We start from the raw sequence: 16,063 nt of genomic DNA on the forward strand, positions 1-16,063 counted from the left end.
TCATTTAAAGCCATTGTTTCCATGTTGTTCTTCTGCTCAGATGACCTTTCCATCGCTATAAGTGGGGTATTGAAGTGTCCTACTATTATGGTATTGTTATCAATGAATTTCTTTATGTTTGGGATTAATTGATATATATATTTGGGTGCTTCCAAGTTGGGTCATAAATGCTTACAATTTTTAGTTCTTCCCTTTGAATAGACCCCTTAATTATGATATAATGCCCTTCTTCATCTCTTATTTCAGTGTTTGTTTTAAAATCTAGTTTGTCTGGGGGCGCCTGGGTGGCTCAGTAGCTTAAGCGTCCAACTTTGGCTCAGGTCATAATCTCATGGTTCGTGGGTTCAAGCCCCATGTCGGTCTCTGTGCTGACAGCTCAGAGCCTGCCTGTAACCTGCTTTGGATTCTGTGTCTGCCTCTCTCTCTGCCCCTCGCCCACTCACAGTCTGTCTCTCAAAAATGAATAAATGTTAAAAAAAAAAATTAAAAATAAAATAAAATCTAGTTTGTCTGATGTAAGTATTGCCACCCCAGCTTTCTTTTGGTTTCCATTAGCATGATCTTCATCCCTTCATTTTCCATCTGTAGGTATATTTTGGTCTAAAATGAGTCTCTTGTAGGCAATATATAGATGGATCTTTTTTTTTTTTTTTTATCCTTTCTGATACCCAATGTCTTTTGATTGGAGCATTTAGTCCATTTACCTTCAGAGTGATTATTGAAAGATAGAAGTTTAGTGCCATTGTATTTTGTTACCTGTAGAGTTGGTGTCTCTGGTGGTGCTGCTCTCTGGTCCTTTCTTGCTTTTGTTACTTCTGGTTTTGTTTTTTTGTTTTCGCTTTTGTTTTTTCCTCTACTTAAGAGTCCCACTTAAAATTTCTTGCAGCGCTGGCTTAGTGGTCAGAAACTCTTTTAGTTTTTGTGTATGTGTGTGGGGGGAGGCGGGGGGAACTCTTTACGTCTCCTTCTGTTTTGAATGACAACATTGCTGGATAGAGTATTCTTTGCTGCATATTTTTCCCATTCAGCACTTTGAGTATATGTTGCCACTCCTTTCTGGCCTGCCAAGTTTCTGTGGACAGACCTGCTGGGAACCTGATTGTTTTCCCTTATGGGTTAACAATGGGTTCTTGCAATGGGGAACTTCTGGGTTCCCTTTGCTGCTTTCATGATTCTTTTTGCATTTTGTGAATTTAACCATGATATGTCTTCATTATGGCCAATTTTTGTATAATTTAATGGGAGTTCTCTGTGCTTCTGGGATTTTGATGTCTCTGTGTCTTTCCCCATTTTCAGCTATAATTTGCTCACATAAACATTCTTCCCTTTTTTCTCTTTCTTCGTACTTTGGGGCTTTAATGATATGAATATTAATACATTTTAATAATTGCCGAGTTCCCTAAGTCTGTCTTCATGATTCCTGACCTTTGTTTCTCTCTTCTCTTCAGCTTCATTGCTTTCCATCATTTTATCTTCTCTGTCGCTAATTCGCTCCTCTGCCTTGTGCATTCTTATTTTTATGGACTCCATTTGGGTTTACATCTCATTTATAGCATTGTTAATTCTGCCCTGACTGGATTTTAGTTCTTTTATCTGTGCAGAAAGGGATTCCCTGGTGTCTTCTATGCTTTTTTTCATGCCCAGCTAGTATCCTTATAATTGTTGTTTTAAATTCTAGTTCAGATGTCTTATTTATGAAATCCCTCACCACCATTTCTTCCTGTTCTTTCTTTTGAGGCAAATTCCTCTGTCTTGTCATTTTAGAAGAAGAAAAAGCAAGAATAATAAGAATAATAGTATTAATAATAGAATGAAATAAAAATTAAAATGTTGAAAAAAATCAAATAAAGGAAGCTAGATCCTAGGTGTGTTTTTGTCTGCTTGTTAATTAAGAGAAGCTTGATAGAAAATAGAGAGAAAAATTTAACAATTACGATATAAAAATAAAAAGCAATAAAATAATATAAAAACAAAATTAAGTAAAAAATCTTGCTCTTTCTGAATCCAAGAAACAAAAGAAAAACAAAAACAAAAACAGAGGCAACAACCACAAAAAAAACGAACAAAGGAAAAGATCCAAATGAAGCTAGATCCAGTTTCTCCTAGAGCTGAAACTTTGCAGCAGTCTATTATCGGTTGACTAAGCACATGGAAGGGATTTGTGCTGATCTCTGGGAGAGGAGAGATTCTCTGGGAGAATCTGCTGCTCTGATTCTCAGACCAACTTGCCCTAGTGGAGGTGTGTTTTGAAGGCACAGGGGGCAGGGCTTGGTGGAATGGTTCCATTCTCCACTTGATGGTGCTGTTTAGCTCCCTGGGGTTGATCAGTGTCGGTGGGCCAATGGTGAAAATGGTTTCAACCCACTGTGTAGTCTCCAGAGTGGGAAGTTCTTGCTGTCACAGGCCCGTGACCAATTACTCCCCTGTGTCCCTTACTTCCATCAGCTCCCTGCCTCTCCCTCTCTGTGAGCTATCTGCCTACCATGTGGCGCCTCTCTCCAGAGTTTTATATCAGGCACAGCTGTGTTTCAAAACCCCACACTTCAGAGACCCCCCCCCCCGAGGTAGTAATGCACACTGATCTTCTGGGGGGAGCATCTTGCCCTGGCCAGGGCCAGATTGTTCTCCAGAAAGGGTTGCGCCACCACGCGGTGGCAGCAGCTCAGAGTTTATGGGAAATCACAACACACAATTGGTGCCAGTGTTTGTTGCCTTCAGCTGGCATCTCTCTATTCCTATAGAGTTGAGTGTGGTGGCTTGATGGTGCCCACCAGGTCTTTTGCCCATGGAAAGGCTGGGTCACCTGTACCAACTGCACTCCGAATAGGTGAATCACTTCTTCCTGGCGACCCTGGGAATCCTTAGACCACGCTGTTCGCCCCACAGGCTCTGCCCTCATTCCTCGATGGAGCACCACCAGGGGCTGACCTCTGAAACTTCAGACTCTGCTCTCCGCTGTGTATAAAATGCTGGCAGGACTGAAACTCTCTCCTTTTTCCCCTATCCATAGTTTTGGGGAACAGTTTTCTTGTGCAGTCCCGTGTGTTTTCACTCTTTCTAGCTGCTTTCAGGGGGTGTGCTTTCTTGCACCAACCCAATGTGCTGCTCTCTCTCCCCCTCTGTCTTTCTCTTCTTTATGACAGCGGCTCCCTCCCTTCTGTGGCACCTTGGCTCTTCTGTCCCCCAGTTTACCTCTCCACATCATGTACCTGCCATGTGCTCTCCCTCAAATTATGCAGATTGGTCTGTTAATCCTCAGATTGAATTCCTAGGTGTTCAAAATGGTTTGATGTTGATCTAGCTGTGTTCAAGGGACCAGACAAACCCAGGGACCCTTACTACTCCATTTTAACTGCTCCCTCAAATGTTTTATAGGTATCTGACGGTTACAGAAAGAGACACAATGTTGGGTATTTTATCATATGTTTAGTTAACACATCAATTATGCTTTATACCATGATTCAAGAAAATCTGGGCCTTTATCTTCAGTAAGAGGTTTTTTTTTTAATGTTAATCCATTCTAATCACCTATAATATTTGTAAAATTTATATCTACTTTTTTTTTCCCCCAAATGCAACACAGAACATAGCTTATGAACTTTCTGAACTGAACCCACAGGTTGTGTAAAATCTAGAGTAGAGACAGAGAGGTGCAGAATATGTGCATATGTTCATGTTTTAGGGAATGACATAATAGAACAGAAATTATTTCCCTTAATTCTTGTGAGGTAATGTAGAAAATATCATGCCTAAAAAGGAGTTTAATTTCCTTAAACTTTTATCAAGCCTGTATCTGGGGTAATTTGCATGCTGAAATACCACACAGTGTCTTTATGTTTACCTGTCTTATTCTTTTCTTTCTCTGAGTAGAGCTGTCTTATCCTAATTCCAAGATTTATTACCATGAAAAACATTGTGAAGAAGAAAAATAAATCTCATTATAACATGCATTGCACACGGGTGCAGTGACACCTGACAAGTTCTGTTATAGCCAGTGATTAATACCTCTTCCAATATGGTTTTGCTTTATAACATTTTGGAGCATCCTTGTTAGGGAACATTGCCTATTATGTAGGAAAAGAACATTTTCTTCTGATTGCAATGCAATTACTAAAAAGCAGTCTCTGATCAGAGGTAAAACCTCCAAAATTCTTTAATTACGCCTGCTTTTTCTATATTATGTGGCCGATATGTATTGTATTTATATGGTGTGTTTGAGGGAAGGCTGTTAAGTCTTTTGAAAATCTAATGGTAAACTGTACATATAGAATCAAAGATTTCACAATAATTACACAGCATGGGGAAGCCCAGGAACTTTGAAATTAGACCATAGAGTCAGAGCCCCAAGAGTCTTGTGACTTTGGGTAAGCCTCAGTTTTCTCACCTAAAAACAGAAAAGCGTTTGGTGATGTGAAGAGTAATTGAAATATCATGTAAAGCACTTAGTGCCAGTCATGTTATAAGTGCTCAGTAATTGTTAATTATCTTTATATAATACTGCTATTAACTGAGATGAGCCAGTTAAAAATTCTCCTGGTATGGTAATCTTTATCACATGCAAACAGAATTCTGGCATAATAAATTTTCTTCTTTGTTTATAAGAGTGTGGTTCTCATATAAACAAATTAGAAGTTTCTTTTATGAGGGAGAGAAAATAAAGAACTAGAAAAGCCACCTCAAAGCAGAGGCAGACAAATTTTTACAGTGAAATTTTGGCAAGTATTAGTAGGGATTAAATAATAATAAGTCTTAGAGCTACATTCCAGTGGCATTTATGAGGAATAAAGCATATACTTTGGGATAAGGTTATTATAGCAGAGCCAAGACTGTATATAAATATGAGTTCGGCCTGCATTCAGCTACAATAAACAGAAGTCTCAATTTTGGAAGTATCTTAATCAGCTTATTTTTCCCATATAGCAGGTCTGGAAGTACACAACTATTGGTGTTGACTTATTTCGACAAGATCAGGGCCTGGATTTATGAGATCATTTTGGTGTTTCTCTCATCTTCTTTGTGTTTAGTAGAAGATGGCTGCTACAGCTCCAGACTGCATGTCTAATTTTATAGCAGGGAAAAGGGAAAAAAAAGAAGGGAGTGCCAGCTGTATCCTTCTCTTTCATCAGGAAAGAGAAGAACCTTCTAAGAGGTCCTAGAAGACTTGTACTTATGCCTCATTGGTCAGAACTATGTCATGTGTCTGCCCCTGGTCCTAAGGCAGCCTAGAAAAGCAAGTAGCTCTTCTGGGGCTGGATGCATTGCTGCCCTGAATATAATCAGAATTCTGATGGTAGGGAAGAAGAGTATGGGAAATTGACCTGGACTGGGTACCATCTTATGGGTAGTGCCATACCGGGTATCAAACAGGTGCTTCTCCAGTCTTTTTCTTGTCATGCAAATTATTCTGTATCCCTTTGATTCACAGTAAAAGCCAAAGCACAAGTCTCATGAAGTTCAAGCTAATAACTTCTAGTTAAAAGGTCTTCAGACAGTTAGATGGAGAATCAGCCATTCTTGTTGGCATATTCATTAACAGCAGTAACATATTAATTCTTCTGGTTCATGAACACAGGATCTCTTTTCATTTGTTTGTCTTCAGTTTCTTTCATTTCAGAGTTATATAGTCTCATAGTCTTATATAGTCCACCTCCTTGGCAAAATTTATTCCTAAGTATTTTATTGTATTTGGTGCTATTGTGATAGAATTGTTTTCTTTGCTTCTTTTTAAACTGTTTTGTTAGTATATATAAGCACAGTTGATTTCTGTATGTTAGTTTTATATCCTGCAACTTTACCGAATTTGTTGATTACTTCCCTCAATTTTTTGGCTGTGTTTTTAGGATTTTCTGTATATAAGATGATGTCATCTGGAAATATAGACAGTTTTACTTTCTCCTTTCTTATTTGGATGCCTTTTAATTCTTTATCTTGCCCTAACTGCCCTAGCTAGGACTTCCATTACTATCCTGATTAAGAGTGGTTAGAGTGTGCACCCTTGTCTTGGTCCTGATCTTAGAGGAAAAGCTTTCAACCTTTCATCTTTAAGTGTGATGTTAGCTATAGCCTTGTTGTATACACCTTTATTATGTTAAGGTGTGTTCTTTCTATTTCCAATTTGTTCAGAGTTTAATCATGAAATCAAGGAAGGGTCAATTGTATTTTTTTAAATCTGTTGAGGGGATCATATGATTTTTTATCTTTTGTTCTGTTAATGTGGTGTATCGCATTTATTGATGAATCATCCTTGCATCCCAGGAATAAAGCTCACCTGATCCTGGTATAGTGTCCTTTTAATGTGTTTTTGAATTCAGTTTGCTAATATTTTACTGAAAATTTTGCATCCATGTTCATCAGGGATATTGATGTGTAGTTTTCTTACGGTGTTCCTTATCTGGCTTTGGCAGTGTTGGTCTTGTACAATGCATTTGGAGTATTCCCTCCTCTTTAATTTTAGAAGATTTTGAAAAAAAAAAAAAGAATGGTTAATTTTGCTTGAAGTGTTTGGTAGAATTCATTATCTCATTTGAGGAATTCTTCTTGGGAAGGCTTTTGATTGCACATTGAATCTCCTTGCCCCTGTATTGCTCTGTTCATATTTTCCATTTCTTTCTGATTTGGCCTTAGCTGTATGTTTCTAGGAATTTATCCATTGCTTCTAGGTTATCAATTCTGTTGACATACAACTGTTCATAGAAGTCTCCCATGATTCTTTACATTCTTTGGTATCACTTGTAATGTCTCATCTTTCATTCCTGTTTTTATTTTATTTTTTTTAAGTTTACTTATTTTGAGAGAGAGAGAGAGAGAGAGAGAGAGCACACACATGTGTGAGAGAGGGGCAGAGAGAGAGAGAGAATCCCAAGCAGGCTCTGCACTCTCGGCACAGATGCCAATGCATGGCTTGAACCCAGGAACTGTGAGATCATGACCTGAGCCAAAATCAAGAGTTGGATGCTTAACTGACTGAACCACCCAGGTGCCCCTCATTTTGTTTTTATTTATTTGAGTCTTCCTTTTTTTTCAGACTGGCTAAAGGTTTGTCAATTTTTTCTTCTTTCTGCAATACGAGGTCTTAGTTTTGTTAATTTTTTTCTACTTTTCCTCTGGGCTCTATTTCATGTACTTTTGCTTTGATAATTATTATTTTTCTCCTTCTGCTAATGTTGGGCTTGGTTTATTCTTTTTCTGGTTCTTGAGATGTAGAGTTAGGTTATTTATTTAAGATCTTAATTTTTCCTGGGATGCCTGGGTGGCTCAGTTGGTAAAGTACTTGACTCTTGATTTAGGCTCAGGTCATGGCTCTCACAGTTGGTGAGTTCAAACACCCCACTGGGCTCCACACTGACATCGCGGAGTCTGCTTGGATCCTCTCTCTCTCTTCTCCTACCCTGCTCATGCTCTTTCTCAATATAAATAAATAAACTTTCTAAAAAATCATTTTTTTCTTAATATAGAAATTATCTATATAAATATTATCCATATAAACCTCCCTTTTAGAATTGCTTTTGCAGCATCCCATAATTTAAGTATGTGTGTTTCAATTTTCATTTGTTTCAAGTTACTTTTTTAATGTCCTTTCGATTTCTTCTTTGGCCCTTTCATTATTGAGGGGTGCATTGTTTAATTTTCACATATATGTAGATTTTCCAGTTTCTTCTTATTGATTTCCACTTTTATAACTTTGCCAGTAAAGATAATTGGTATGATTTCAGTCTTCTAGATTTGGTAACACTTGTTTGTGATTGTATGAAGATATGATCTATCCTTGAAGAATGATATGTGTGCACTTGAGAAGAATGTGTATTTGGTTATTGTCTAATGGAATGTCTTCTATATGTCAGGTCCATTTGGTTTAACATATTGTCTAAATCCAATGTTTGCTTGTTGATTTTCTGTTGGGATGATCTATTCATTCTTAAAAAGTGTATATTAAACTCCACTTTTTTCTTGTATTGTTTACTTCTCCCTGCGGATCTGATTATATTTGCTTAATGTATTAGATGCTCTCATGTTGAGTGTGTATATATTTTCAATTATTATGTCTCCTTGAAGAATTGGTCCCTTTATCTTTATACAATGACCTTTGTTTCATGTTACTGTTTTTTACTTAGTCTGTTCTTTTCTTATTTTTTTCTGATATAGCCACCCTTGTCCTTTGGTTTCCACTTGCATGGAATATCTTTTTCCATCCCTTCACTTTAAGCCTATGTGTGTCCTTAATGCTGAAGTGAGTCTCTTTCAGGTTTGGTCTTGTTGTTTGGTTTTTTTTTTTTTACCCATCAAGATACTCTTTGCCTTTTGGTTTAAAAAGTTCAGTCCACTTACATGTACAGTAATTATTGACACATAAGGACTTACTGGCACCATCTTTTTAATAGCTTTCTGCCTGTTTTGTAGTTGTCTTTTTCCTTTTTGCCTCTCTTGCTGCATTCCTTTGTCGATTTGTGATTTGTCACTGTTGTATGCTCTTTAACTTTTGTGAATCCACTATAATTTTTTGTTTTGTGGTTACTATGAGACTTACCTAAAACATCTTATAGATCTAATAGTCTCTTTTACACTGATAACAGCTTAGCCTCAATCTCACATGAAATCGCCACCCTTTTACTCTCCTCCTTTTATGCTTTTTAGTGATGATTTGTCCCTTTTTATATTGTGTATTCATTAGCAAATTATACTAGTAATACTTATTTTTGCTACTCTTGTTCTGACCTTTATAGTAAAATGGGTAACACACTATCATATTATAGTATTAGAGTTTTCTGAATTTGACTGCATGTCTGCCTTTATCAGTGTGTTTTATATTTTCGTATTTTTTTTTATTTTTGGTTTTTAAATATTTAATTGTGAGAGAGAGCAAGTGGGGGAGGATCAGAGAGAGAGGGAGACAGAGAATCCAAAGCAGGCTCCATGAGGTCAGTGCAGAGTCTAACATGGGGCCCGAATCACAAACTGTGAGATCATGACCTGAGCCAAAATCAAGAATTGGACACACTTAACCGACTGAGCCACCCAGGCAGCCCTATATTTTCATGTTACTAGTTAGCTTCCCTTCATTCCAGCTGGAAGAACTCCTTTCAGCCCTTCTCATTAGGCAGGTCCAGTGGTGATGAATTCCCTCAGCTTTTGTTTGTTTGGGAAAGTCTTTATTTTCCTTCATTCTTGAAGGATAATTTTGCCAGAAAGTTTTTTTTTTTTTTGGGGGGGGGGTTGTTTGTTTGTTTGTTTTGGTTTTGGTTTGCAGTTATTTTTTTCTTTTGGCACTTTGAATATATCATCCTAGTCTTAGCCTGTACAATTTCTGCTGAGAAATTCACTGATACCCCCATTGAAGTTCCTTTGTAGGTTATATATAATCTCTACTCTTGCTACCTTTAGGTTTCTCTCTTTTTTTGTTGTTGTGTTAGAAGGTGGGAGAGGGACAATAAAGTATCCTCCAAATGGAGAAGGCACTTTGAGACTGAGAAACAAAGAAGGCAACTTCTTTTGGTTTACACAGTGTTTTATTCAGGGGAACTTACTGATGGGGGGATCAGGCCATAGATGATCCAGTTGCTTTGTAGTTATTCTATGCAAAGTCAAGACAGTAATCCACAGATTTTATAGAATGAGAGGACACACAAGAGGGCAATGTAGTGAGATTGAAGGGTTTACATGCATCTCAAAGGGGTTTGCATGTATCTAATTTGCAAATAATCTTTAATTAGATATTATGGCACCCCTGTGCCACCAGGAAGGGGCAAGACTATGTTATCTCTAACAGATTCATGGGAGGCCAAAGCAAGCCTCTCCCCATCCTGGCCTTGGTGGTCTTTTCTAAGGTATGCATATTAATCTTCAAGGGGTCTAGATATGTAGCCCCCAAGAGAGGTCATCAAGTGAATATGAACAAGATAGAGTCAGTGCTGTCAGCACTCTACAGTTTGGTTTTTGATGTTTCTATTGTGATGTGTCTTAGACAAGGACATTTTGAATGAAAATAATGGGGTGATCTATTTATTATGTCTAAATCTTTTCCCAGAATCTGGAAGTTCTTTGCCATCATTTCTTTAAGCTTTCTGTTCCCTCATCTCTTCTCTTTGTGGAACTGATTCAGAAATTTGTTTTTGTTTTGTTTTGTTTTATAAGTGTACTATAGATCACATAGGCTTTCTTCACTCTCTAATTTGTTTTTCTTTTTTTGTCTTCAGACTGGATGTTTCAAAGTGCCTGTCCTCTAACTCATTCTATCTTCTGTTTGGTCTACTCTGCTTTTGATTCTCTCTGTTGTGATTCTATTCCATTAAATTCTTCAACTCCAGAGTTTATCATTGATTCTTTTCTATGATTTCTATCTCTTTGTTAAATTTCTCATTTTGGTCATGTGTTCTTTTCCTGATTTCCTTAAATTTTCTTTCTGTATTTTCTTGTACTCATTGAGTTTCCTTAAAACAGCTTTTTTGAATTCTTTATCGGGTAAATCATACATTTTCATGTCTTTGTTTGGGTTTGGTTTTTGGAAGATGATTGTGATCTTTTGGGTATGTCATGTTTCCTTGATTTTTCATGAACCTGATGGAGTCTGGAACACATACATCAGCAGGAACTATATCCCTTTTATGCTCTCTGAGAATCTTATATACTACAGCCCTGATTTGCCTCCTCTCCCCATTCATGGAGCTCTCTAAGTGATGCTCTGGGTGCTGTGAGAGAAAAATGAGTCTCTTCAGCAGAGTCCTGCACAAATTTGAAAACTGGGCATTCATTCATGCCCAGGCTCTCCCTTTTCCCTGTGGGAGAAAATACAGGCCATCTATTTAGCCCTGTGCTGTACACCTTCAAGAAGGGGTGATGTTGATAAAGACAAGGTCTTACCCAATCTAGTGCCTACAAACTTGTTTTTTTTCCTCTAGTGGATGTTGGACCTTTTCCTCTGGAAATCAGGACTTCCCCCAAAGGCTTTATGATCTGAAAGTGATTGCTTAACTCACTGTTCTGCATGCACTCCCAGATCACATCTGAGAGGGGTGGGAACCAATTCACAGTCTCATGTAGGTTCTACAGCCAGTACTGATATCTGGTAGACCGGTGAGCTAAACCCACTGTGGGTCCCGTGGTGCAAGGCGCTGGGTTCCACAACTCACACAGAAGCGCTTATGTTTGTGGATTTATTTTTATTATTGCAGGACAAAAATAAGGTGTGCCCAATGCTGCAGTGATGCCGATCTCACCCTCATTTAGATTTTTACTATTTATCAATTAATTTTTTCCTCAATGTACACAAGAGGTTTCTGGATCAGAGATTTATTATTTATCAGACAGACTATAGCCAGTGAGTGGTTGCACGTGTCTCAGGTCTTGCCTATGGGACAACACAGTGAAGCCAGGTCAGATGTCCTCCACACACAGTCTATGTATTGTAGGCAAATATTAAAAAAAGAAATAATTTTTCTCTGCTTTTTACAAATGGAATAGAGGAAACTTCTTCCGTTCTTCTGAGAGAGTTTCATTGCAAATATCTAAGTCTTTGGCGGGGGGGGGGGGTGTAAATAAATCTCTCAATGAAAAGATAAGCCCACTGGTCTTCAGTTTTACTATTCAGAAATACATACAGCCCCCAGAAATGTAAACACATACCTCTGGGATTAAGTAAACCTCTCTGGAGTCCTCACAATGTATTCAATTGTAACTTAATTCCTAAAGTTTACTTTTGGCTCAGAACCCCAAATTTCAGTAAAATTTGCCCTGAAAGCCCTAACTGTGCAATAACACAAAAACATTTTCTCTATAGTCCCAGAGAGGGACATTTCATTAGGATAACAAGTCACTCTGTCAGGAGGACATACAGTCATAAATTTGTCTATGTCTAACAACAGAACTACAAAATACATGAAAGCAATAAATAAATAAAGGAATAAATAGAAAACCCCATGACCATAATCACGTATCTTAATATACCTCAGCAATTTGTGTAGCAGTAGATTTTTCAAAAATCATCAGAGACATAAAAATCTGAACACTATCAGCTACCTATTTAAGAATATTTCTGGTGCTCCCGGGTGGCTCAGCCCATTGGGCATCAGACTTCGGCTCGGTCATGATCTCTCAGTCATGATCTCTCAGTCCGTGGGTTCAGGCCCCATGTCGGGCTCTGTGTGAACAGCTCAGAGCCTGCAGCCTGCTTCAGATTCTGTGTCTCCCTCTCTCTCTCCCCTCCCCCACTTGTGCTCGCTCTCTCAAAAATAAATGTTAAAAAAAAATTGAAGAAAAAGAAGAATATTGCTGTTTCTCTTGAGAAAGACTACCAGCAGTGAAAAAGGATACTTGTTTCTGTAGCTCCTAGCAGCATAGGGACTTCATATTTTTCAATGTTATTATTTGTTAATCTGATAAGGCAAACCATGGTACTTGTATTTATTTTCTTTCTGATAATTTCTAAGTGATTGAATATTTTTGATTTTTTCTTTTTAAAAAGTACATCAATAATTTTATATCTATTTCTGTATTATTGTAGTCTTTTTTTATTATATTGTTTTCTATTACAGTTATTTCCCCCTGGTCATTAATTTTTGAATCATCTTTTTCTTATATTCTTTAACTTGTAGAAGTTAACATTTAGTTGAATCCATCTTTTTTTGTTTAGTCTAATCCATCTTTTTAAAAATTTTTATTTTAGAGAAAGAGCACAAGCAGGGGAGGGGGGGGGAGAGAGAGAGAGAGAGAGAGAGAGTGAGAGAGAGAGAGAGAAAGAATCTTAAATAGGCTCCATGTTCAGTATGGACTGGATGCAGGACTTAATCCCACGACTCCAGGATCATGACCTGAGCCAAAATTAAGAGTTGGATGCTCAATCGACTGAGTCCCCCAGGTGCCCCAAATCCATCTTTTTTAAGAAATAGTTTTTCCTTTGGTTTCTATAACTTATTTTTTATAATTTTACCAATGACTTATAGTCCATATAGGGCATTATCTCATTTAACAATTTTCCTTATAAAATCAAAGTAGAGACCCTATAACCAATGAAGCATTGAAATGGGCCAAGTAATATGATTACTGTCTCATGTTCTGACAAGTTAGACTACTAAAGTATTTATTACAATATTACCCTACTCTTATGCAATTTAAATTTATGTCTTCTTTTTGGTTCTCAGATCATTCATAATTTCACAAGGCGAATCCAGACCAAAATCAAAGATCTTCTACAGCAAATGGAAGAGGGGCTCAAGACAGCTGATCCACATGATTGCTCTGCTTATACTGGTTGGACAGGTGAGAATATAGGGTATAGTTAATTGATGTTCTGTTTGGGGATTGCAATTGTAACACTTGAATTTAAAATTTTTCTTCTTTTAAAGTGGTAAAGTTTTATACCCTTTAAACAAAATCTTGAACTTCTTCAGTGATGAGATACTTTGGAATTTTATTTCTAAAGAAATCTTTTCTGCCTGAAATTTGAACTTTGATATGTAGTATGTCATATTTTTATAGCATTATTTATTTGAACTATTATGTGGGTATCTATGAAAATGTATAATAAGAGATAACTTGCTGTAGGTTCAGTTTTTTATTTGCCTTTACACGTTGATCTTTGTGACAAGTTGTGGTATGTGATTTCTCCATTGTACCTAAACTATTTAACCTATTGCTTGTACCCATTTGACTCATTTGGACACATAAAGATTTTGCTTTTGAATTTAGTGATAATAATTGAATAAGCAACCAGTAATACACTTTACACCCAAAAACTTAATTTCAAAATTAGCTTGCCTTAACTAATCTTTATATTCTTATTTTACTGTGTAGCCAGAACATTATGATAACTACTTAGGGAGTATAAGGAAATAAAGACCTTCTTCTGAGGGATTAGACTATACAGTATGATTAGTGCCAATAATAATTTTCATATTGATTTATAGCCTTTGCTAAACTTTTATAGTTTAGTCAATGAACAGCATAGACATAAGTATACATGTTAGAATACTGAGAACCGATACAATACCTGCTTTTGCAATACACAACCGAACAAGTTCCTAATCTTTTTTTATTTGTGTTTATTTTTATATTTGTTTCTGTGGTGCTTTATTTATATTTGCCTATTATGAATACAACATTTACATAAATGACGTTAAAATTAAATTTTTCAAACTTTTAAACCCAGGAAGACATGGAGTTAGTTCAACTTATACAGCCAAAGAAATTTATCTTAATATAAATTTAGATAATTTTGGCTAACTTGAAGTAAATTCAAAGAAGGATATTTTGAAAGGAAAAACAACATAGTTACTCTTAGCACAGATTTTCCCTAAAACACCTTTTTCTTTTTTCTTTTCTTTTATTTCAAAGTTTTATTTAAATTTTACTTAGTTAACATATAGTGTAATAATGGTTTCAGAAGTATAATTTAGTGATTCATCACTTACATATAACACCCAGTGCTTATCACAAATGCTCTCCTTAATGCCCATCACCAATTTACCCTAACCACCCCCCCACTCCCCCCCCTGCCCATCAACCCTCAGTTTATTCTCTATAGTTAAGAGTCTCTTATGGTTTCCTTTACTCTCTCTTTTTTTTTCCCTTTCCCCTATGTTCATCTGTATTATTTCTTAAATCCCACATATGAGGGAAATCATACAGTATTTAATCTTTCTCTGACTGGGGCGCCTGGGTGGCACAGTCGGTTAAGCGTCCGACTTCAGCCAGGTCACGATCTTGCGGTCCGTGAGTTCGAGCCCCGCGTCAGGCTCTGGGCTGATGGCTCAGAGCCTGGAGCCTGTTTCTGATTCTGTGTCTCCCTCTCTCTCTGCCCCTCCCCCATTCATGCTCTGTCTCTCTCTGTCCCAAAAATAAATAAACGTTGAAAAAAAAAATTTTTTTAATCTTTCTCTGACTGACTTATTTTGCTTAGCATAATACATTCTAGCTCCATCCATCTCATTGCATATGTCAAGATTTCATTCTTTTTAGGCTAATGTCCCATAGTGTGTGTGTATGTGTGTGTGTGTGTGTGTGTGTGTGTGTATCTGTATATCACATCTTTTTTTTTTGTTTTAAACATATGTTTTGAAGTAGTTTTTGTTGTTTAGTTCAAAATTTTAGTTAAATTCTAGTTAACATATAGTATAATATTGGTTTTAAGAGTAGAATTTAGTGGTTCATCACTTACATATACCACCCAGTGCTCATCCCAACATGAGATGCCTTCCTTAATACCCATCACCCATTTAACCCATTTCCCCACCCACCTCCCCTCCAGCAAACCCTCAGTTTGTTCTTTATGGTTAAGAGTCCCTTATGGTTTGTTTCCCTCTCCCTTTTTATTTTCTCTTTCCCCTATGTTCATCTGTTTTGTTTCTTAAATTCCACATGTAAGTAATAAGTCTTTTACTTAAAATATTTCCTCTTGTTGAAATAGGAGTTTTAATTTTATTAGGTCCTAAATGCTAATTTTAACATCCAATCTTAGGTCCTAATTTTATTAGGTCCTAAATGCTATGCATCAGAAACACTCAGAGGGCTTTATATTATGAGCCTTCATCCCAAAATGACAAAATGAGGATCTTAGGTGGAGGAGTCCAAGAATCAATATTTCTTAAAAATCCTCATTTATTGTCATCTTTTAGAATCACTGATAGAGCTATGATAGAGGTATTTGGTGTGAATGATTAAAAGTAATATTTAGGACTCTGGGATTCAGGTAGCACTATGGAATGTATTTATATCCATGCTTCTCCTATCTTGTCTCCTAAAACTGTATAATCAAGAAGAATGAATGAAGTACCCACAATTTAATTTTTAGGCAAAATTGTGAGATAGAGAGTACACCAAATAATAATGGATGAAAAATAAATCGCACCCAAAATGACTGTGGAAAACCACAATGGTGTCCAGGTGAAGAAAGCCAAAGGAACCATGGGTGGCAAGTTGTATTCTGCAATTCCCTGTCTCCCAAATCAAGAAATAATTATTCTCAGAAAGATGAGACACCCAGAGAGGGAGTTTTTGCAGGCATATCTGAGTATGAAGTGGGCAAGGAAGAGAGGCAAAAAAAAAAAAAAAAAAAAAAAGGTATGGAGAGTATATT

General features: G+C 36.9%; 1 protein-coding gene and 1 long non-coding RNA gene across 2 annotated transcripts in view; both read left to right on the top strand.

Annotated features, from left to right (window-relative positions):
- Positions 1 to 16,063, top strand: part of LANCL2 (LanC like 2) — a 61,359-nt gene that overhangs the window by 12,410 nt on the left and 32,886 nt on the right. Inside the window, exon 2 of the mRNA XM_030307688.1 lies at positions 13,131 to 13,248. Within this exon, the coding sequence (XP_030163548.1) occupies positions 13,131 to 13,248 (118 nt within the window). The remainder of the gene's footprint in view (positions 1 to 13,130; positions 13,249 to 16,063) is intronic.
- LOC115508709 lies at positions 15,379 to 16,054 on the top strand. Its single transcript, XR_003967088.1, has 2 exons — positions 15,379 to 15,412; positions 15,462 to 16,054. It is a non-coding gene; the product is annotated as an uncharacterized LOC115508709 (long non-coding RNA).

Source organism: Lynx canadensis, chromosome A2 (genome assembly GCF_007474595.2).
Source record: "Lynx canadensis isolate LIC74 chromosome A2, mLynCan4.pri.v2, whole genome shotgun sequence".
Taxonomy (NCBI): domain Eukaryota; kingdom Metazoa; phylum Chordata; class Mammalia; order Carnivora; family Felidae; genus Lynx; species Lynx canadensis.